Source organism: Amia ocellicauda, chromosome 4 (genome assembly GCF_036373705.1).
Source record: "Amia ocellicauda isolate fAmiCal2 chromosome 4, fAmiCal2.hap1, whole genome shotgun sequence".
NCBI classification, from domain to species: domain Eukaryota; kingdom Metazoa; phylum Chordata; class Actinopteri; order Amiiformes; family Amiidae; genus Amia; species Amia ocellicauda.
In genome coordinates, this window is record NC_089853.1 from 28,648,837 (window position 1) to 28,673,064 (window position 24,228).

The following is a 24,228-nucleotide window of genomic DNA, read 5'->3' on the forward strand; positions in this document are numbered from 1 at the left end:
AATGGGGCTTCACTGTGCCACTGTTGGGGCAGCAGTTGTAGATAATCTTCTCTGTGTGGAGGGATGCAAGGTGATGCACAATACTGCAACACACTCAAAGATATGAGACAGACTAACTTGCAGACAGGGAGAACTCAGTAGTGTTTTTGAGTTGTAGGGTTGCCATCCACAGGTGAGTGATTCAGTGTGCCTCTGGTTGTCTCCCCCTTCAGGGACAGCTTCAGTGTGGGCTGGAACGGGCGCACAGGCCGACAGGGCCGCCTCTCCTCCTCGGGCTCCATGCTGGAAGAGGATGGCATCTTCGTCAACCCCACCAGCAGCAAGCTCCTGGAAAGGGCCCACGGCATCCTCATGTGCGTACAGCCTGCTGACGCACTCGCTCTCCAGAGCCATCAGCCAGTTGGCTCCTACTGATCCTTTTATAACAAACAAATAAATAATAGAAAAGCGACATATTATTTTTCCCAAGTGAAAATGATGGCCTGACCATTCAGTCTGTCTTGCTCTAAATTTCTTAAATTATTTGTTTACAAGAAAAAGAGCTTTTAAGTAAAAGAGCGTGTAGATACTTATATGAGAGAAGAGAGAAATTATTGTTTAAATCGAAAGCTGCTCACCAATGTGCTCCTTTTTCCCAAACTCCAGAAAGCATGTGAGAGAAACCCCTGTCAGTCAGTCTCATCAGATCTCTTTTTCTTTCAGGAGGAACAAAAATTACAAATTAAAGCCAAGCCTTCCAAAGGTAAGTGAAGTAAATCTTTATATGCTTTATATGAGGTGACCACTGCTAGGAGCTCAAGAAAACAAAGAATCCCTGTAATGGACAATGCTTGCCTATAAAACAGTAAATAGTTGATAGCTCTTCTTTCTGTGGCAGCACCTGCTGGATGTGAAGTCTCTGAAATATCTGACCAGCCTGACACTCCACGACCGCATCACCAAATCCCTGCTGCACCTGCACAAGAAGAAGAAACCACCCAGCATCAGTGCACAGTTCCAGGTGAGACAGCCATTCTTCAGTGCTTTGTCATTGATTGACTTTTTTGTTAAAACCCAGACTGCGAGCTCGTAGAACCACCACTTTTTTTTCAATGGGAGAATGTTTGCCTCTGCAATCTGGGTGCTTTACTGACAGATTTCACAGTAAATGCATGCCTAGGGATTCCAGTTTTACCTTTTAAACAGGTGTCTACCAGAGATGTATACTTGAGTCAAGTGACTTGGGATTCAAGTCAACTCAAGTCAGAATTTATGAGACTTGGGACATGACTTGAAAAAACCTGAAATTACTTAGACTTGTCAATCACTGACTTGTGACTTGACTTGACTTGCGGGTGTTTTACTTGGCATGACTTGGTGCAGGATTAAATCAAAAATGTTTGCAAAGTGCGAATGCGAAAGTTGCGGAACAGTCGCAGGAGGGAATCTCACAGCTCAGCTCCTCGCTGAATTAAATCTAAAATATGAGGACCTGCGAACGGGGAGGAGACGTGTTTTGCTAGTGTGGCTTCCGGGATGGGCGGGCAGTGCGAGAGACACCATGAGCCAATCACAGTGTCTGAAAATGAAGAGAAAACGGAGGCGGAAGAGCAGGACAGTCCTGCGAGAAACAGCGATGGGTCAATAAAGCAGAGAAACACAGCAATCTGGCGCTCCGTGCTGTAAATCCACAGCATTAATCTCCCCGCTGAGGCAGCTTCAGCCATGTCGTATATTGTGGCAAAAAGAAAACTGCTTCACTGAAGTCTATGCAAGTGTACACTCAGTATTTGTTACAAAAATGTATTAAAACAATACTAGTTTCAGTATGGTACTTTGCAAAAATATTTGTCAAACATATTTGCATATTTGTTCAAAATTTGTACTTTAATATGTTTGATATTTAACACTGATAGTCTTACATTGTTTCATGTGTGCATGTATTTATACAAAATGAACACAAACAAAAAACAACATTGTACACTTTTCTTTGCTAAAACTATTTTTGTTACATTGACTGTAGATGAGGTAGAGATTGCGACTTAAACTTGATTTGCGTTTATGCATCTAAAACGCCTTAAGCATATTTTATACATATATTTAGGAAAACTCAAGAAAGTGTATGCACAGTGTATTCAATAACACAGAGTAATTCAAATTAAATTGGACAACATGACCAGCCCTGTGCTTCTATAGTGTTAAATTATAAAGGTGAATCACGCAAGAGATCACAAACTGCAGGGTTACAGCCGCAAATGGAAAAACTAAACTTTGGATTCAAACTCGATTGGTAAGGAAATATTGTAGACAAGGAAAGGTTTTCTGTTTCATTTGCATGCAATGATTTTCTTACAAGGGCAGTGTGAGTAGTTTACAGTATCATTTGTGAGCCCAACACCCGTTTGCTGATTATAATGATTTTTTTTTAATATACATTCATATATATATATATATATATATATATATATATATATATATATATATATATATATATATATATATATATATATATATATTACTATTAACGTTACAGCATTGTTATACTGTAATATCAATGCCTTATTAAATTGTGTGGCACAACCACTTAAAGTGCCCGATTTAATCAACTAATGCCCATTGATTAACATATCAAATATTTTAATCGACTGACAGCCCTAATATATATATGTGTGTGTGTGTGTGTGTTATTTGTAATGGAATGTATGTTTTGTATTATTATTAGCAACTCTACGCTATCCAAAATGGAGATATAGAATATTTTGCTTTTGACAACTTAAAAAGAAAAAGATGTGAACAAAGTCTAATCAAGGCTAACTTACCAGTATACAAACTATTTATAAATATAAATGTATAATGTTTCATGTAATTACTGGCAAATATTTAACAGTAACATCAAAACACTAGAAGATCTGTGAAAGAGAGCAACCCCATGTATAAGTTACATGATATCTATGATTTGAGGTAAATGAAATGGGAGGTACCAGGAAATACCAGACTGAAAGGAAAATATGTATTTAATGTTTATTTAATATTTAATGAATGGCTTTTTCCAATTTACCACAGTTGTATGTGTACGAGACAGTAGCCGTAAACACTAGGGAAAACTCGCTTCTCTGGCTCTCCTCTCCTGTCCAGCTCCCTATCTGCTGTTCAAGGTTCCCAGTGACTTTGTAGATGTTGTCATGTGACTCCATCTTGCTCTCTGATTGGATACTTGTCCAGGGCGATTTCATGAAAATAGGACTCTGCTCTATTGCTTGAAATCGGATTTCTTGTAATTTTACAGGGAAATTTCGAGGAAATCCTGGGCTGCATTCAGATTTCATGGAAATTCATAGTGTATCGTGGCCTTTAGATACACATTCAATCTGTGGTGAGTGCGTTACTGCACATGCTTCTAGGGTACAGATACACTGTAAGAAAGGATACGTAAACAGATTTCGAGGCTGTATCTGGATGTGAGTGACAGTGAATGCTCAACTCGTGAACTGCTGTCTGATATATTTTAACAATATGTACGCTAACCTAATATAAATGGATACTGGCCGGCATTACCTTTGCCCTTCTGTTGGATATACCCATCTGGAATAAACTGTTTCTCACTGGTGAGAGCATTTTCTAATTTTAAAATAGAAAGGAACACAGCCCACCTTTCTGTTACGTGTAAATCTTTAAACTAATGCAAAATGTATCATGCATGGAAACACCCCCCTTATAGACTCACCTAAAAGATTATTAGGAACACCTGTTCAATTTCTCATTAATGCAATTATCTAACCAACCAATCACATGGCAGTTGCTTCAATGCATTTAGGGGTGTGGTCCTGGTCAAGACAATCTCTTGAACTCCAAACTGAATGTCTGAATGGGAAAGAAAGGTGATTTAAGCAATTTTGAGCGTGGCATGGTTGTTGGTGCCAGACGGGCCGGTCTGAGTATTTCACAATCTGCTCAGTTACTGGGATTTTCACGCACAACCATTTCTAGGGTTTACAAAGAATGGTGTGAAAAGGGAAAAACATCCAGTATGCGGCAGCCCTGTGGGCGAAAATGCCTTGTTGATGCTAGAGGTCAGAGGAGAATGGGCCGACTGATTCAAGCTGATAGAAGAGCAACTTTGACTGAAATAACCACTCGTTACAACCGAGGTATGCAGCAAAGCATTTGTGAAGCCACAACACGTACAACCTTGAGGCGGATGGGCTACAACAGCAGAAGACCCCACCGGGTACCACTCATCTCCACTACAAATAGGAAAAAGAGGCTACAATTTGCACAAGCTCACCAACATTGGACAGTTGAAGACTGGAAAAATGTTGCCTGGTCTGATGAGTCTCGATTTCTGTTGAGACATTCAGATGGTAGAGTCAGAATTTGGCGTAAACAGAATGAGAACATGGATCCATCATGCCTTGTTACCACTGTGCAGGCTGGTGGTGGTGGTGTAATGGTGTGGGGGATGTTTTCTTGGCACACTTTAGGCCCCTTAGTGCCAATTGGGCATCGTTTAAATGCCACGGCCTACCTGAGCATTGTTTCTGACCATGTCCATCCCTTTATGACCACCATGTACCCATCCTCTGATGGCTACTTCCAGCAGGATAATGCACCATGTCACAAAGGTCGAATCATTTCAAATTGGTTTCTTGAACATGACAATGAGTTCACTGTACTAAAATGGCCCCCACAGTCACCAGATCTCAACCCAATAGAGCATCTTTGGGATGTGGTGGAACGGGAGCTTCGTGCCCTGGATGTGCATCCCACAAATCTCCATCAACTGCAAGATGCTATCCTATCAATATGGGCCAACATTTCTAAAGAATGCTTTCAGCACCTTGTTGAATCAATGCCACGTAGAATTAAGGCAGTTCTGAAGGCGAAAGGGGGTCAAACACAGTATTAGTATGGTGTTCCTAATAATCCTTTAGGTGAGTGTATATGATATAGGCTGAATATACATAAGGTTGTAGTGAGTACGAGTGAGGATTAATATTTACTAGATAGTAGGTACTACTCCCACGAAAGATATGTTATGGCAGGAAACCATTTTTAAGACATCAAATAGTTTTCAGAACAACGAACAAAGCAACAGCAGAATAAACAAACGAGTGAATTAAACAAATAAGTTATGAATAAATACGTAAAACACATAATCAAAACACTGACACATTGCTGAACAAAATATAATATAAAATGACATTCAATAACAACATATTTTCTCTCTGTGCACGAACAATAGGCAACACTTCCTTTGTGTGGATGTTGGGTGCAACATGTAATTTATTACCCGCACTGTACACCTGTATTGTAGTTACTGTAGCAATAAGCAGTTACTTTCACTGGACACACAGAGCCGCGGAGGCTGTGAATAAACCTGGAGCTGCGCCTGTGCAAACCTGTGCCGATTGGACTTTCTTTCCACTTTGCCTTAACTGCGAGAGGCTTTAGATAACTACGAAGTTGTCTAAAACTAGAGGACCTGCAAGAGCATTTTCAGGTTGTTTTCTCACAGTTATTTTCTTGATTTAATACAGCGAAAATGTAACCACTCCCACTGTATTGTTGGGAGGGATTAACTACAACTTTAACCAGCCGCTAATGGCAAACTACACAACTGTACATCATTGGATTTACTTTAAAATTTAGAAGAGAGTAGCATGTAACTAAACATGAAAGCGCGACTGAGTACACTTGTGTAGTTTTCTAGTAGTGGCTGTGTGAAAGTTGTGTTTTATTCTCTCCTGCAAGAAAGGAGCTGCGAGAAGGTTGTTTTGCGGTGCAAATCGGGTCAGATTTCGCAGACATGTGCTAATGCTTCTGCAAGCATCTCGCAGTGCGAAAATTTTTGATGTAATCCTGTCCTTGAAAAATTAAACTCACTTTTCTCATTTTTATGTTGTTTTTGTACATTTTTTGTTACATTCAAATGGATGCACGGCAGTCAACAGATGAATACGGCTCTAATTGTGTCAGGGCCTATCATACTGTGTGTCCTTGGGCACAGACTCTCACCAAAGACACTAGAGAGCCGAATTGTGTGGTCACTTTGTAGGCACTAGTGTATGCAAATTAACTTCCTGTTCCTAACCCAAAAATCCCCATCATTTTTCCCCATAGAGATTCAGAAAAATCACTCAAATAACACAGTCTTAGGCCATCTTATACATTTTGTTGTGGAAGTTACCCTCTTTCAATACATTCAGGCCATTATAGGTCTTGAAGCACAAACTTACTGACAGCAAGGAAAAGCTAACAAAATGCGAACTTTTAGAAGAACGTGACTACAGCACAGGCGCATGCCTGTTACGTCTCCTCCACTAGCTAACGCATCCTTGCTGTCCCAAGCACGATCACCTAGCTAGCTAAGCAGCAACTTTCTACATTCTAGATCAATTGGGTAGTGTTTATTTTAGTAGTTAGCTTGCCAGTTATCTAAAGTTGCTAAAATGCTAAAGTTGCTTAAAATATTTATCAAAATGTATCACCTGCCTCTCAGCTCAGCCAGTACCTCACAATGTGTGAAGCACAAAACAGCCTCCTCTTCTGGGCTATGAATAGGAAAACTCTGCTATCACTCTTTGTGTGGCAGTGAGAGCATTATCTGTACCAGCAACAAGTGCACCTTATTGAGCAGGTTTTCAACCATGGTGGACTAATTCTACAACCACATCGTGCATAGATGAGTGACAGGGTTCTGTCCAACTTGATACATTCCAAGTGCAATCCTCTGTAGTACAAGTACAATACTTCATTGATGGATGAAGACATCTAGCAACATGGTTGATGTTCTTCTACTTATGTTCGAAGTAAGGCTTAGTAGTAGGAGTGTGCATTTTCTGTTTTGGACCAAAAAGAAAACCCATATTCATATTTTGTCCCATAATTCACCAATATATATAGGGAACCAACTGTGTGTGTGTGTGTGTGTGTGTGTGTGTGTATGTTTGTATATACACCGATCAGCCATAACATTAGGACCTCCTGCCTAATATTGTGTAGGTCCCCCTTTTGCCACCAAAACAGCCCTGACCCGTCGAGGCTTGGACTCCACTAGACCTCTGAAGGTGTGCTGTGGTATCTGGCACCAAGACGTTAGCAGCAGATCCTTTAACTCATGTAAGTTGCGAGGTGGGGCCTCCATGGATCGGACTTGTTTGTCCAGCACATCCCACAGATGCTCAATTGGATGCACTGTGTGTTCTGACACACGCAGTTTGAGCTACAGTAGCTCGTCTGTTGGATCGCATCACACGGGCCAGCCTTCCCTCCCCACGAGCATCAATGAGCCTTGGCCGCCCATGACCCTGTCGCCGGTTGACCGCTTTTCCTTGCTTGGACCACTTTGATAGGTACTGACCACTGCAGACCGGGAACACCCCACAAGAGCTGCAGTTTTGGAGATGCTCTGACCCAGTCGTCTAGCCATCACAATTTGGCCCTTGTCAAAGTCGCTCAGATCCTTACGCTGCCCATTTTCCCTGCTTCTAACACATTAACTTTGAGGACAAGATGTTCACTTGCTGCCTAATATATCCCACCCACTGACAGGTGCCATGATAACGAGATTATCAGTGTTATTCACTTCACCTGTCAGTGGTCATAATGTTATGGCTGATCGGTGTATATATATATATATATATATATATATATATATATATATATATATATATATATATATATATATATATATATATATATATATATATATATATATATATATTTATTATTATTATTATTATTTTTATACTATTGCACATTATTTTGGTGATATATGGACAATAACAATGTTTTTGATATCCTGCTTTGTTATGTATTGTATTACTTAAAGTAGAAAGAAGATCATAAGTGGTAATTCATTATAAAAGAGACTTGAAGACTCGACGCTCAAAATTGAAGACTTGAGACTTTACTTGTAGTTCAATGACTTGAGTCTTACTTGAGACTTTCTTAATACTGACTTGGGACTTACTTGGACTTGAAGCAAAGAGACTTGGGACTTGTTGACATCTCTGGTGTCTCCTCTCACCTCTACTTCCATAAGCAAATAGGGAGTTTGAAACATAAATTAAGAACTATAATGCCTTAAATACTAATTGACACTGTTTCTAGGTAATAACAATTGTTACATTATAAAGCATTTGTGACTTCGCCATTTGGCTAAATTACTGCTCTATAAACCCTTCTTTTCCAGTGTTTCAAACATGTTGATCTCATCCCTGTATCCTGTGAGTTGAGAATTATGTAATTCTCCTTGACTCACGCAATCTCACAACCTCTGCGGTTGTCCTTTTCACACTTGTTTTAAGAATTAAAGAGAACCTCTTTGTTTCGTTTTTCTTTTTTATACCAAAAAGAGTTCTGGATTCGTATTCCCCATGAGTCTCAATATCTCCAAGACCCCACACAACCTCTCAGTCAGCATCGGTTTCCACAGTGTTTGAAATGGAACAACCTAATCTTGCTCCATTGTGCTCTGGGAAACTTCTGTGATGAGGGTGTGTTTTACTACAATGCCGCCAGAATTAAATCAGCACCAGCAAAAGCTGGTTGCCTTGTTTTTGTTGGAGGCCTGGGTAGCTAATCTATATTAAAATCCTTCCAAATACATTAATTCATGTAGTCATGTCTGCCCTTTTAATTAAAATATTTTGCAGGCCAAATATAACTAATCATTTAAACTTTATTACTACATTTATTTATTTTTCACAGGGTTAAAATATTGCCTCTGTGGAGGAATATAAGTGTAGAAACAGCCAGTTAAGAATTATTAACTTCCACCTTCCAATTAAAATAAATAAAAGTTTCAAAACAAAATGAAGACTTGAAGTAATGCCTTCTTGGCTTCCCATGATTTTTTCAAATATGTTGTGTTCAGTGGTGTGTTTTTGATAGGGTGTTATTTTTGCATATAGACAGTAATAATAGGGAGCACATAGAAGATGGGGAAAATGAGATCTGAAGCTTGGCTGGCATAACCTGGAATAGAGCTGCTTGTGATCCAAACAAGTGGAAATATCTTGGGGAGGCATTCATCCAGCAGTGGATTGACAAAGGCTGATGATGATGATGAATAGGGCTTAAAGTATTCCCATCCACATTTGGACCCTGGGAACTAACACAAGTACATTCCTCGGCCATTCTAAATTAAGTCAAGAAAAGCACTTTATCAGAGAAGAAAGGGAGCAGTAAAGATTTTGTGTGTGTGTGTGTGTATATATATATATTATACCACTCTCCATCCCGTAGCAAAAATCCCATCCAAAGCTGTTGATGACTTCATCCCATGAAGTCACCCCCACATCCTGTTATGAACTCTATTCCGTTAATCTCTTGAGTGGGAAAGTGAATTCATGATCACCAAAATAGCAGCATATCCTCCACAAGCAATAGCCATTCTCATACAAGGGAAGAAATGAGGTTCAGGTGGTGCTAGTGGTGCAATGATGTGTCCTTTAATACACTCTCCAATTCCCTCCAGAGGAAATGGACACACGCTGAAGCTGTAGGTCAGTTTGCTTCATATTATTCCTGTTTAAATCCTCTTGAAAACACTAGTACTACTCCCAAAAGGACTGTGTTTATTTGTGCCCTGGAAACTAGTGTGGCAGCTGCTTTACTAAATTGGGATTTTTATAATCTGAGGGATATGTGGTTAAGAAAAATGCAACAACATGATTCATAAATGAAGCCTTTTCGTCTCCCTTGTTTGTTTAAACTGCTTAACACAATAATATTTTACATTTCACTTTTGTGACATGGTTGGAGAAGATCAAGGCAGGGTGTATAAAGCCATGCTTAACATTGTTTTCCATTTTGTTTGTTTTTCTCCCTCCTCCTTCTTTCTAGGCATCTCTTACTAAACTGATGGAAACACTGGGTCAGGCTGAGCCCTACTTTGTCAAATGTATCCGTTCCAATGCAGAGAAGGTAAAGGAGCTCTATGACAACCTACACCCCACTTCACACTCTTTAAGATGCCCGAGAGCAGCTGTCAGTCAGTGTCTGTTTTTGTTTTGTCTTCTTGCTTTTTACAGTCAGTTGATGGTAGTCCCTTAATTAAAATCAACAAATTAACCAAATTGTAGTTAAACTATTTAGTTTATTTGCTTGCTTCATGGCTTGAACCAGCCTGTTTTGTACCAAACTCCATCCATATATTTTATTTTTTTTTTGATCACTCCAATGCAGCTTCCCCTGCGATTCAATGACAGCCTGGTGTTGAGACAGCTACGCTACACAGGCATGCTGGAAACGGTCAGGATTCGACAATCAGGCTACAGCATAAAATACACTTTTCAGGTGAGTTTTGGCTTTTTACCTAGAGTTCTAGTGTTGCTTATCAGAGTAATGAGTAATGAACATTTGGAAAGATTTCAAACCAAGCATAATCATTGAATTGTTGAATTTTTCATTTTTTATTTTTTACTCAAAAGCACTTCCTTAATAATAAAAACACAAAATACATACAAAGTGTAACTAATGAGAACATCAAGTGATCCTTGTGTATAGGGTGTGTAGTGGCTGAAATTATTTCCTGTTTTCCTCAACTTCTTTAGTCAACAGCCGATTTCTAAATCCAAGAGCCTGAATCATTGTTTCCAATTGCACTGGAAACATGCACTGTTTGGGATGCGATCAATGTACTCTACAGGCCCTATTTAGCAATGTTGCCAATCGCAAAACAATTTTTCAGACCGTAAAGACAAAAGTCTGTATGTGTGGACCATGTCTTCTGTCCACTGGCTCATAGCAACATACTGTGGGCCATATGCAGGCACGATTTAGACAGTTGTAACAGGTATTGCAATATTGCACATGACATAGTCTTTCCTCCCTAATGCACAGCACCTTGAACTGGTCTCTTGCTGTGATTGAGTGAATTGGAAAGTGTTGATTCTAATGGTTGTAACACCCTTCAGTAGGTTAGCAACATAATTCTGGCTGTGTGTGTGGTATTATATAGCTCTCCGTGTATGTGATGTTGAACCTTTTGAATGCAGTCACTTTTGCCCTAGAGAAGAGCAACTACACACATATTTGCCAAAAAGGGCCCAGTGCCCTTTTGCCAACACCCTTAATTGTACCATTCATAAAGTCAGCTATTGTAGACTGCATAAACTGCACACTTTTTCCAGAGGGTTTGGCAGGGAGTTTTGCCCACAATTTTCTTTCAGGGGAAATTAGAACTCTCATGTGCTCTCTTGGTCTGACACAGCTCCTTTAATTTGATGAAGGGTAACAATCCTTTGAAGACTGAGTATGAATCAAAGCAGACCCCCTCAATTCATTTTCTTTCAGTTTAACAGCTGAATTCATGGGTGGTTTGCAAAATATTGCTTTTTGCTAAATTGTCCAGTATAATTTCCAGACTTCCAGCACAATGCGGGTTCTGAGTATAAATGGCTGAATGATGTGCTCATCCTGTAAACACTGTGGTGTCCTCAACAACCGGCTCTCAGAACAGAGGTGCATTATTGTTAATAATGAAGCCCCAATAATAATTATATAAACACAGCATCTATTTCCCAACCCGCCCCCTGCAGTCTCAGCCTGGAGCGGAATGGAGCCCGGGGACTGTTGAGCTCATTGTCTCTGTCAGCCCCGCTTTTCTTCCTGAGACAGCATGTGTTAGTGAGCTGCATGTTTACTCAGTGATGTCAGGCAGCTGTAACATTTCGAGTATGTGTTTAAAAACCACATGTGTCCAGATAGCAGCCATTCAATACAAATATAAATTATAGGGGGGGAAAGAAATTGCCCCCCCTGACACACACACAGACTCACACAAGACTCTTTGACAAGATATGTACCGATTGTGATACAATGTCCCCCTTTGTATCTCTCTTTTCTCTTGTCAGGATTTCGTTGATCACTTCCACGTGCTGTTACCAGATGGCACCAGTGCCACACCGCAGTGTATACAGGATTTCCTTTGCCAGTTTGACCTCACGTCAGACAGCTATCAAGTTGGCACTACAATGGTACGTACAGACATTGGAATCTAGTAAACTCTTCATTATTTCTTAAGCGTGTCTTTGCAGCAAAGGGATGATCTACTATGAAATTGGATAAAGATAACACGCTCCAGGTGCCAGATAATGTATTCTTACAGAAGTGCCATTTTCTACCTGTCTCCAGGTATTTAGACTGTTAAACCTGGTTGAGCATGACATACATTCAAAAGATATTTGCCACATAAGAATGGGGGGTTATCAGACAAGTAAGGACAGCATTATACACCCACACTCCTCGCCATCCCCAATTAGAAGGCTGGGAGTTGAAACACATCAAAGGGGTGTCCAAAACTTGTGCAGCATGATCTCACAATGCTGCCATAGAATTCGGCATCATTCCTTTCAGATGGCATTGCCCCCCCAAGCTGGAGTGTAATCTATCATTAGTGCCCGGTGCTTTACATTCCTCAAGTTATTTGGAGGTGGCCAGTGTTTGCTGTTGTGTATATCTGACGTGGTCTCGGGACGCCCCAGGTATTCATGAGAGAGGTGGAGCGGCAGAGGCTCCAGGACCTGCTACACCAGGAGGTGCTACGGAGAATCATCGTACTGCAGCGCTGGTTCAGAACCCTGCTGGAGAGGAGGCACTTTGTCAACATGAAACAGGCAGCCGTGGCTATCCAGGTGGGTTTCACTCCTTCAGCTGCCCTCACCAGAGCTGTGCCCTCTGAAGGCCAGCAGCACGCATGGGGTTACTCTTCTCATAGGTTCTTGCTTTTATTTTGGCAGATCCTCTTACTCCTGTTGTGTGAGATTCTACGTATGTTGTAGGTTGTTCTTAAATATACGGTATGCATTCATGGTAAATTCAAGTATAGTATGAATTATGGGGTGATTATTGTAAGAATTCAAATTTTAATAAGACGTAACATTTTTTGTGTTTTTTTTAGCCAAGCAGTTTCTTTGGGATGTTGAAGAAAGTCCCCATTCACTGTCTAAATAACAGATAATAGACATTGTAACTCTTTCTTCCTTGAATCTCTGCAGCACTGGTGGCGCAACTATAGATTGAAGCAGGCAGCTGATGAAGCCGGTCCGGACCCAACCGTCCAGCAGGGGGCGGCAGTATACCTACAGGCGGTGTGGCGGGGCTACAGGGAACGCCACAGATACCTGCTATGGAGGGATGCCGCTGTGCTACTCCAGAGGAGCTGGCGGCGCTGCTGCTGGAGGAGGGCGGAGGCCGCAATCACCATCCAGACTGCGTGGAGAGTCTGCAGAGACAGGGCCACCTACCACACTCTCCGGCACCAGACAATTCTCCTTCAGGCAGCTTGCAGGGGGTTCCTGGCACGACAGAGGTAATCAAACTCGTGGCTCCTCAAGTTTGCTTTTTCTTATGATTTTAATAAGACACTAAAATATGTTTGACTTTTTAAGTAAGTGTTTTCAAAAACATCTCCAACATATGAAAGAGAAAAAAGGTTTCAAAAAGACCTAACACATTTGCTGAGGAAAAACAATAGCTAAAAACAGGTTGCATTCAGTAGGAAAAGGGTATGTTTTGTCAATTTATTTGAATTATTTTTTAATTATTTCATTATTATGACTGTAAATATGGTAAGTTTGTAGTTGTCAGGTTAGGTATTTTCTGTTAGTTAAATGGTCCCAGTCGCCATTATAGTGAACTTTTATAAACAGTAATGTGTATAAACACACAAATAACATTTCTATTTTGTATAATTATATATTTTATTAACAAGATAAGAACATAGAATCTGAGTTAATCACCATACCTTGGACTTGGCTATGGTTTTGCGTTTTCAATTGGCCAATTTCACTCTGCAGTTCTTACTATTTGTTTTATTTTTTATTAAACCAACATCAAATATTGAATGAAACTGTGAATAAATGAATAAGTAATATGATTACATATCATGCATACTCCAAATCAGGTGTAAATTGTAATAAATTCCTCTGGGCCCAGGACATTACATCTCTATTTTAGTCACTGGTACTACTTGTTATGTCATGCAGGAACAGAAGCTGGCAGATGAAACAGCCTGAAACAGCTCTGGGTTTTATCCATTGAAGCTGCCTAGAGTCCCATGAAATATTTGGTTTCTCACCCCTCCACCACAGTAATGCAATGAACTCTAATCCCATCTTTAAAGATGTTTCTTGTAACTTCAATTCTATTTTGTTTCTGTTTAGGTTTAGATATCTCAAAGAGCAGAAGCTGAAAGAGAGTCAGCTTCAAAATGGACAGATAAGTCCAGCACTCGAGGAGGAGGCTTATGGAGACAAGGACATCACAAAGATCATGGGTCTGGATCCTAGTCGGTGGGAGGACAGTTCTTATGAAGAGCGGGAAAGGTTTCTACGGAGACGCAGCTCAGCGCAGGAAGGTTCTCAGGATGAATTGGGCAAGGAGAGCCCCTCAGACCTGCATGAGTCCACTGTGGAGGAAAAGAGTGAGGAGAGTGGAGCTGGCACCATGTCAGAGGTCGTGGTGAGAGAGAGGCCTAAGTCACTGGATGACCCCAACCAGAAGAAAGTGGTAAGGGCCAAGAGAGAGAGCCGAAGAATGAGAGAGCTTGAACAGGCCAAGTTTAGTCTTGAGCTACTAAAGGTGAGGTCTACTAGTGGGGTGTCTCCGTCCGAGGAAAGGCGGTGGTCTACTGAGCTGATTGCAGAGAGCCTGCACTCACCTCAAGGCACTCCAGACAGTGAGAGCTCAAGGGGGAGTTTTGAGTTGCTTAGCATTGATGACTACCCCAAAGGTAAGCCAGAATCAGAGGAACTTGGTTCTCCGTCCACATTACCTGAGCAACCAGAGCTCTTTTCCAGTAGCCCAAAGTTGACTGATAGGTTCCCAGGCCCAGCAGGATCCCTGATTTCAAATGATCTGTCCACTAGCCCCAAGAAAGACCCTTTGAGTCTGACCTCCCTACCTAAGATGGAGAACAGCCTGCCCACTTTCTACGTCCCACAGCACGAGAGCTCCTCTGTCGTCCGCAAGTCCAATGAGGACTCCACTGCTGGGAGGCCAGAGAGCATCGCTACACTGCCAAAGGAACGGAAGGAAGTGTCCCGCAAGCCCGTGGTTGTGGTGATCAGCATGCAGAAGGACACATTGCTGGACCGCAGTCAGGCCCCAGCACCGGAGCTCCGAGACAGCGCAGCTCAAACGATGGAGCCTCTTCCTCTTGGGCCTAGGAATGCTGGCAACCTGGCCGTTCTGGAGAAACTGGAAAAGCTGAACAAGGACAAGGTGGAGCAGCAAAAGCAGCAGCAGCAGCAGAATGAGAAGGAGATGATGGACCAGATTCGCCAGCAGAAGGAGATCCTGGAGAAGCAGCGCAAGTACTTTGCTCAGTACGAGAGGGACCTCTTTGAGAAGCACCGTGGGGAGGCCTTGCAGAAGATTGAGAAGAGCCGCCAGAGCGGTGCCACACAACCCCAGGATGCTACAGGCACCGGGTTAAAGAGGCTCCCTTCTCTCCTGGACACTCAGGGACCACTGGAGTCCTCGACCAAAGCAACAGACCTCTCTCCTTCTCTGGTGGACATCCACATCGTCTTACCATCAGAGCCTGGGAGTAAAGAGCCGACACGCCCTGCTTCCAAAGAGCGCCCTTTGAGTATGTTTCAGGACAGGACTGTACAGGACCTGTCAAAGGTAGGCGGCTGGACACCCAAGCTTACTCTGGAGACTCAGGACACTGGTGCCAGGAATGAGAGGCCAAGGCAACACAAGAAACTCCCCAGTCAGACCATTGACATCAGCATGACTGACAGGCCTACTTCCATCTTCTTTTCACCAAAGGACAACAAGGTCACATTTACCAAGTGAGTGCTGAGCTTAATCTGTTTTATTTTGTTCTTCCAGTTACAAAACAAGCTGCTTCTGGATCGTGTAAATGTCTAATTGATCTACGCTTTGGTTTGTCATGTGTGAACTGGGTCTTTTAAGTGCCCGTTCAATAATAAACCTGAAATACCTTCTGGTATTCAAAAAACAAATGCGTTTCAGGTCTGATAAGGAATCTGCCAATCAAGAGAGGTCTATGGCCATCCAAAAAGATGAAGTTTCCTCCAGCACCAAGCCTTCAAAAATCTCTGGGCATAAAGGGCATGAGGTGAGTGGAAATGTATTTTTGTCAGGGAAGACATGTTGGCATTTATTAATGACTCATTCCTTATGTTGACTTCAGGAACACAATGTTGGTTCTTACAGAGGTAGGTGGAGAGGCAAACTCTATTTGGGGTGGACAAAATATTGTAAATCAAGCAAAGAGAAAAGCTGTCTGTGGACTGGAGGGACATACTTGTCAGTACAACCTGCTTAAGAATCTTTCTTGTCTGAAAGCAGTCCTGTCGCATTGTAAGAAAGCAAGGCCAGTGCTCTAACAGGGATTTCGGTCAAAAGCACAGCCTCCAAAGAGCTTGAACACGTAAGCAGGGCTGAACGATATCAAGACAGATGTCCCAAGTCTGAGTCCAAAAATCATCCAAACCACAGTTTTCAGGTTCTTAGGAAGTTTTTTAACACAGCAGACATTAGGTCATTTAATCGTTTTCATATGGTTCCTGATGTGAAAATTTGTGTTTTTTGTTATGTTTGTTTTTTTCATTGAATGGTAATCAACTCAAGTTTAATTCAAATTTATTTTTTCTTTTGAACCATTTCTTCCTAAGAACTTCATTAATTGGTTACGGCTGGTCTTGGACTTAGGCACATAGGATCGGCTTTAACTTAATCTCTGAATCCAGAGATTTCTTCCTGCAACACAGGTTTCAGCTACATGCACTGTTAATAATAATAAGTCCAGAGGCAAAAAGAGATACAAAATCAGATACACTGGTCTCTTTCCCCATTTGTTTGACTTGATGTGATCAAGTCCCATATTATTTACAAATGGTGAAAAAGAACAGATATAAGCCTAAGCAGTGTGAACTTGAAGAGTGAGCAAGAGAGTGTAAGTACAGAGGGAAAGTACAATGAGGCTATTAAAGGAATGCAAGATATCTCTTGGACCCATTTACACTTATTCTGTAATTACATTTTCAAAACATCCATAGAATATTCTTTTTAAATATTTGTATATTTATATTTAATGTAGCAATACTCTAAAAGCGACTGATACTTCATTGCATACTGTAGTTGAAGTACTTTGATAGTACTTTGATTGGCTTAAAGCCCAAATAGCACACATTTGGCAGCAGGGATGGAGTCAACAGAGCAGAATGACTTTTCAGGATCTTCACATATTCATTCCATAGTTGCCTGAACTAGAACCTTTTAGATCTGGAATGACCTGAATCACTAAAATAAAGCAATTTCTGAAGTTAAATTTCCCCTTTTGGAATTAATTTGATTATATTGATTTTAATATTTTGTATGAACTTAGAGTAAATGTCTTGGTCCAGTTCAGCCCGGCATGGCTGTGTATCCCTGTGATGGCTTTCTTTGTTGTGACAGTCGCTCCTTAGCTGTTGCTCTGTGTATTGTGTGTGGCTTATATATTTGTGCATTTTATTAGCCTTGTATGTTTATGACTGTTATGCGAGTGTGTGTGGTTATATACATATATATGGTTATATATATATATATATGATTGTTTATATATATAATATATATGTGTGTCTATATATATTTATTTGTTTGTTTGTTTGTTTATTAACACACACACAAACACACATACACACACACATATATATATATAGTGTGTTTTTATATATACATGGTGGTAGAGAGGGGTGTCTAAGGGCCCTACCTTTGGAGCTGGGCTCTATGACAAGACTGAGTGCTGAAGCAAGGAGGTTTTTACCTGTGTTGTTATTATTTGGTTAATTAGGTTGCCAGACCAGGCCATAAAAAGAAAGCCCGCATGGCGCGGACACGCTCTGATTTCCTGACCCGCGGTACAAACCCTGAGGGGGAGGGGGAATCGGAGGAAGATGAGTATGATGAGACCCCCATCACGCCCCCTCTCTCCCCCAGCCTGCCCCACCCCGAGCATGACACTGAGGGGAGCGGAGTACAGGCTTGTCACAGTGACTCCGAAATGGTAATTCAACCAGCCAGACCACACCCAGAACCAGCAGGCCTTCTCTGGGTGTGACGCTCACAAATGGGAGCATCTCTTTATTGCTAACCCCTTCAGCACACCACCTGGGTAGAATTGCAATACTGACAACTAAAACCGCTTCAATACTCCAGTTTTTTATTTTACTTTATTTTTATTTTGTTCTTTCACTGTACTGTAGTTGGGGAAACACCTTTTGAAAAAACGGCCTGAAGTGTATTATTTTAAGGCCTGGATACTGACAAGCTTAACCCTTTCTGCACTTCCTATTGTTGTGAAATTTGTCATGAAATGGTAATTTAGGAGATAAATAGTACATACATACATCACAGTATAAGTTGCATATATTGTTGATTTGTTTTACTTGTTTATAGTTAAAAACAGGTACGAGCCTTTATATGAAAATATAAAATTGGAAAACTGAAAAAATGAACATTTTGAATGTTTTAATTATTTTATGTTGAAGTACCTCTGTGTCACATTGAGGATTGTGGTATAGAAAGGGTTAAAGGCCAAGCTTAATTATGTGTATAATGAACAACATATTTCAAAACAGGAATATGTATAATGGAGAAACACTGAATATTTAGTGCTTTCCAAAAACATTTTCTTGATACAATCCATATGGCTCCATTAAATGAGACTATTATACTTGATTATGCTGCTTTTTAATACCAAAGCAGGGTAACATCAACCAAAACATGTCCAAGCTGGTGTTTGATCAGCAGCAAAAGTCAGACGATCACAAAGCTGGATTCAAAATCGTGTTTTCCCCTGTGAGTGAATCTCTAGCCACGTTATCGCACTTGCACTGGATATTGTGATCGCTGGCTGGTTTGGACGCCACTGCCCAGCCAGCAGGGGGTCACCTGAAATGGCGGAATAATTTCACCTCATTCATAACCAAGACCACAAACGAAATTCACCTCTTTCATTAGAGCCTGGTTAACAACCAATCATTGCATGCAGTAGCTTGTAACAGTCTTCTTGGGGCACACTTGATTTCCTTCTTTACCTCACCGTTAGCGCTGTGCACATCCATCGCCACTCTGTGGTCTGGGCTCCATTGGTCTCACGTGTCGTCTGGCACGCTCACTTCAGTTTCACCTCTACCTAATTGTGTTGATTTACTCACATTCCGTACTGTGATTTTTCACGTTAAGATTGGCTTTAACTTCATATTTCACTTGCTGTGTTTTGTATTTGCTAAATAATACCTTTTTGTTCACACAGGTATAAACTCTGACACTGATCTGCAGAATGTTCCAAAAATAGTCACAGAGTCATAGAATTAATGAGAGACAAAAAGTAAACCAGTCACTGTTTCATGGCAGACCTTGAGTGGTTACGGTCTATGTTTTGCAATGCAGAGAATGATACAGTATGTCACATTGACATTAGATCTTCAATTGCCCAGGCATCTATAAACCCACTATGACAACAGCGTCTCCTCTTTTTCTTACACCCAACTACATTTTTTAAAACACCAAAAAGCATTTTTTTGAGAAGACTTAACCAAAGGCAACAGTAAATCCACATAGCATGTTAAAAAACTTGAGAATAGAAGGAAGGCAGTCGAAAGAAAAAATTAAACCAATGTAGATGAACTGTGAGTCTTTTCAAGGTTTTACAGAATTTGGTTGCTAATGGAAACTATAAAATTATAGATTTATACTTATGAGGCTTCATGCCACATGTCAAGTCTGAAACTAGAATACATGTATAGGTATTTAATTTGAGTTGACCCATTAAATATTAATTTCTTAGATGTGTGCCTTTCAGATTGTTTATTTTGAGGGAGATGAGACAAGTTTAGTTTTAAAAATCAGTGACGACTGAGAAAGACAGAAATGCGTTTGTTTGAGTATATTTGGCTTATAGCATAGTGGAAACTATTTCCTTTTATAATACATCACTTAGAAACATTGATGTATGTAGCCAGAGCAACTTCAAATAATTGAGCACTGGAAATGTGGGAATCCCAAAATCTGTCGTTTTCAGACTAAAGGGATATAATTGATAGTGTCACCACAGCAGTCCTGCCCACAGAAACTCCTTAGTCTCTTAGTAGCTGAAAGCCTCAGTCAAAAGTAATTTTACACTGCCATCTACAGGCCTGAGATTTTGTTCTGCTTTGTTTTGTTTTTGGATAAAAAAAAAGAAAAAAGAAACAAGCTCCCAAATGTCCTGCATTCAACAACAGGACAGCTTATTACTGTCTGAGATGTTTTACTCCTTAAGAACTGTTGGAACTAAAATACAATAGAGTCGAGTCTAGCTTAAAGAAAATGTGCTGTTATTGATTTAGAAATACTTTACTTTGTGGTAATGGCCCAGGCCAATACAGAAAAGTGAATAGTCAAAAATGATCGCAGCTACAGAAAGATGCTTCACTGTGGTGATACATTCATGAACCCAATCCTTAAAAAGGTGAAAAAAATCTGAAAATGCAGTGTAACTGCTGCTTCACTTATCTTATCCTCTCTGTGCCAGGCGAGTTCAGCCACAGTTCAGTTAACGGTGTCTGGCCAACTAAACTGGGAAGTGTGCTGAGAAGACACGCAGTGGCAGACGCCTCTGGGTTTTACGGAAATAGCTGCCAGGGCATTTTTAAGAGTGCCAGGAAAGTGCTTAATTGTTGTCTTTCTTATCAACCATGAAGTCTGACTCTCTGTGGTGAGAATCCAGTATCGGGAGATTCTCACCTGTTTAGCAGGTCCTGAAAGCCTAGTTTTTAAATCTTTAGATTTGGAGAGTGTAATCCCAGTATTTTTCTGAAAGAAAGTTGTTTGGGACACATTGAGAAGCATTTAATCTGAAAATGTTTTAGTTTTTAGTTTTCTGTGACTCCCAGAGTTTGAGACCAGTGTGGCAGCACCTCTTCATCTCTTACTTGTATCAGGTGTTGCCTTTTTGATTATTTTAATATCTCGTGCCAATGTGTTGAACTTTTAGCCGTCCTCATATACTGAAGATCAGAAGAAGATGCACAAAACCATGTCCTCTGGAGATCTGGGCAAGGTGGACAGCATTCGGAAGAATTCCCACTCGGACGGAAGGTAAACAAATGACCGATCAGACACAGTCCTACAGTGTGTATATAATTATTATAAATTATACTTTAAAATGTATTTCATTTTCCTGATGAACAAGGGCCAGTTGTGGGGAATGGGAGTTAGGAGAAGGTAAAGTATTTATTCCTTTTCAATGCATTGTAATAGTGTTTTCCCTTCATGCAGGTGTCTGTGCCAAAATGGTCACAATCCCAATATGTTTATCAGAATATTTCTTGAAAATGGTTTCTTGTTGTTATTCATCCATCTGATGTGACAGTGAAGGCAATTGTATTGCACTGTACTTTTTGTAATGTTATGCTGTTTTTCTTAAATAACTGAAACTGATGTTATGTCAGCCCTGACAGGAAGTATTCCATAACATGTTTGCAGCTGCATATCTATGCTGGCTGTGCATCTGCTTTGAGCGGTTGAGTGTTAGACTAGTCTGAGCTCATGTCTCCGTCTTGCGTTCGGCAGGGTACGGAAGATGCGTTTCTGGGGGAAGGCAAAGCAGGGTGACAAGAAGCCACCCCGAGAGAAGCTGGCAAGTGTGGGAGACCTGCAAGAGCTGCACAGGGACGCAGATGCCCTGGACTCTGGACTGCAGATAGGCGAGGGTACGTGTACTCCCCTGACACTCCACTCTATGCTCTTGATAAAGAATATAGATCGAAACGTTTTTTACAGAACTTTGGTTTATTGCATTGTGATGAACAGTTGATATAAAGAAATACAAGGCATTATTCTGTGGCCCATTCAACATGAAACTGCCTTGTGCTCGTGGCTCATGTGAGTGTAACTCAGAGCTGTCTCCCAAGCAGGACAGGAGCACATGACGCCCCCCCGTAGCCCGGACTTGGCCACAGAGCGAGGGAAGGAGTTCAAGGAGAACAAGGAGCCGTCCCCCAAGGTGAAGAGGCGGCGCAGTGTGAAGATCAGCAGTGTGGCTCTGGAGCCGGCCCAGTGGCAGAATGACTCCCTGCAGATTCTCACCAGCGCTGGGGACTACAAGAGCATGAACGAGTTCCTCATGAAGAAGGTGAGTGGTCCTGCCAGAGGCACCCCCAGGGTCCTACTGCAGCCTGCTGTGTCTGTCCACTAGGGCATGAGAAAGTTTGAATAACATCATCTTCATCTTGCAGATCAATGACCTGGACAATGAGGACAGCAAGAAAGACACTATGGTGGACGTGGTCTTCAAAAAGGCTCTTAAAGAGTTCCGCCTCAACATCTTCAATTCCTATTCCACTGCCCTCGCTGTGAGTAGATATGATATCGCTTCTTCTAAAGCTGGGATGACTAAGATTGTCTACATTAAAAAAAAATGTTTACACTGCAAATTAGATCTCACTGGTCAAATTGATTGTCACTGCTTTCACCTGAAGAATAGAGTAAATAATGACATGGAATGACGCTGTTGTCATAGTGGGTTTATATATGCCTGGGCAATTGAAGATCTAATGTTAAAAAACAGTTAAAAAATATTAATTTTGTAGTTTATATAAGTCATACCTGAAAACAAGGTTTATCACAGAAGTGACACTAATATACATGTGTAAGCCTACTCTATGGAACTTCATTGAAAAGCTGTTTACCGAGTCAAATGTGGGCTGGTCTGAGATGTTTGTACTGGACCCTGCTTACATGATCCCCTGTGATGTTGCAGATGGATGATGGGAAGAGTATCCGCTATAAGGACCTGTACGCCCTGTTTGAACACATTCTGGAGAAGACCATGCGCCAGGAGCAGCGGGACTGGAGCGAGTCGCCCGTCAAGGTCTGGGTGAACACCTTCAAGGTCTTCCTGGACGAGTTCATGACTGAGTACAAGCCTCTGGACAGCACCGTGAGCAAGGTACATGCAGTGCATAGGTCACGCCTCTTTGACACTAACAGACACACACACACACACACACACACACACATACATGATTGTCAAATACAAAGCCAGTCTTTGCCTCTGCTCAATGAGTTGTCTCACTGTCCTGTTGTTCCCTAGGTTCCCAAACCAGAGCGCAAAAAGAGGAGGAAAAAAGACACAGATATTGTAAGTATGCGGCGTACAGTGAGGCGTTTTTTGATTTAGTAGTTTTCCCCCATTTAAATTTCAGTTGTGTGGGATCTTACCATTTAAAATTCTAATTTCCTTCTGTTGATTTCCCTGCACTGTCCTGATGCCCAATACTTTATTTCCACTCAGGTTGAGGAGCACAATGGCCACATCTTCAAATCCACCCAGTACAGCATCCCTACTTACTGCGAGTACTGCTCCTCGCTCATCTGGATGATGGACAGAGCCTGTGTCTGCAAGTGTAAGTGCACAGTGTGTTTGGTTTTTCCTCCAGCCCTTTACAGCTCCCAGGGACTGCATCTTCCAACTGTGATCTCTGGGGTGAATTTTCTCTTATCCATATGTCACAGATGCTCTTTCAGTCTCCTTTTTGAAGGGAAGTCTATCAAATACAAGTCTGTGGTTCAAAAGCTTTACTTCTTTACAAAAGAAGGTGACGGACTTTTGGTCTTCTCATAATGTTAGTAATTTAAACTGAAAATGAAGATATGACAGAAAATCACACAGGAGCAGGAAAGTGTTGACCCTGCTGTCTTGTGTCCAGTATGTAGGTACGCCTGCCACAAAAAGTGCTGTTTGAGGACAACGACAAAATGCAGCAAAAAGGTAAGGATTCACTAACAGATTAACTTTTTACCATTGCTGGTACAACTATCATTCTTAATACCTCCTACATAAAAGTACAGCCCTTAAGGCCTTTTGAACTGGCCATTTGAATGTGTTTACAGAGCTGTACATTCTGATGTACTATGGACTGACTAGTGCATGTTCTAAGAGACTGTTACTCCTGGCCTGTCACGGCTGGGCATTGTGCGTTGTGGCACTCCCCTGGTCAGTATGTGACTGTCTGTGTCCCCCACAGTACGACCCCGAGGTTTCCTCCAGGCAATTTGGTGTGGAGGTCTCCCGCCTGACCAATGACGAGAGGACAGTGCCCCTTGTGGTGGAGAAACTCATCAACTACATTGAGATGCACGGGCTGTACACAGAGGGCATCTACAGGAAGTCAGGCTCCACCAATAAAATAAAGGAACTCAAGCAGGGGCTGGACACAGGTATGTTAAGGCAGAAGT

General features: G+C 41.3%; 1 protein-coding gene across 10 annotated transcripts in view; it reads left to right on the forward strand.

Annotated features, from left to right (window-relative positions):
* myo9aa (myosin IXAa) overlaps window positions 1–24,228 on the forward strand; it is a 175,070-nt gene that overhangs the window by 140,200 nt on the left and 10,642 nt on the right. For 9 of the 10 annotated variants that reach the window (XM_066701740.1, XM_066701736.1, XM_066701743.1 and 6 more), the window contains 20 exons: window positions 213–353; window positions 703–742; window positions 878–1,000; window positions 9,829–9,909; window positions 10,171–10,281; window positions 11,841–11,963; window positions 12,471–12,620; window positions 12,984–13,297; window positions 14,151–15,788; window positions 15,973–16,078; window positions 17,798–18,010; window positions 20,984–21,087; window positions 21,562–21,701; window positions 21,906–22,123; window positions 22,227–22,343; window positions 22,751–22,939; window positions 23,084–23,131; window positions 23,285–23,396; window positions 23,700–23,761; window positions 24,018–24,210. In XM_066701740.1, the coding sequence (XP_066557837.1) occupies window positions 213–353; window positions 703–742; window positions 878–1,000; window positions 9,829–9,909; window positions 10,171–10,281; window positions 11,841–11,963; window positions 12,471–12,620; window positions 12,984–13,297; window positions 14,151–15,788; window positions 15,973–16,078; window positions 17,798–18,010; window positions 20,984–21,087; window positions 21,562–21,701; window positions 21,906–22,123; window positions 22,227–22,343; window positions 22,751–22,939; window positions 23,084–23,131; window positions 23,285–23,396; window positions 23,700–23,761; window positions 24,018–24,210 (4,223 nt within the window). The remainder of the gene's footprint in view (window positions 1–212; window positions 354–702; window positions 743–877; window positions 1,001–9,828; window positions 9,910–10,170; window positions 10,282–11,840; window positions 11,964–12,470; window positions 12,621–12,983; window positions 13,298–14,150; window positions 15,789–15,972; window positions 16,079–17,797; window positions 18,011–20,983; window positions 21,088–21,561; window positions 21,702–21,905; window positions 22,124–22,226; window positions 22,344–22,750; window positions 22,940–23,083; window positions 23,132–23,284; window positions 23,397–23,699; window positions 23,762–24,017; window positions 24,211–24,228) is intronic. The other variant, XM_066701742.1, reaches the window with a different exon arrangement.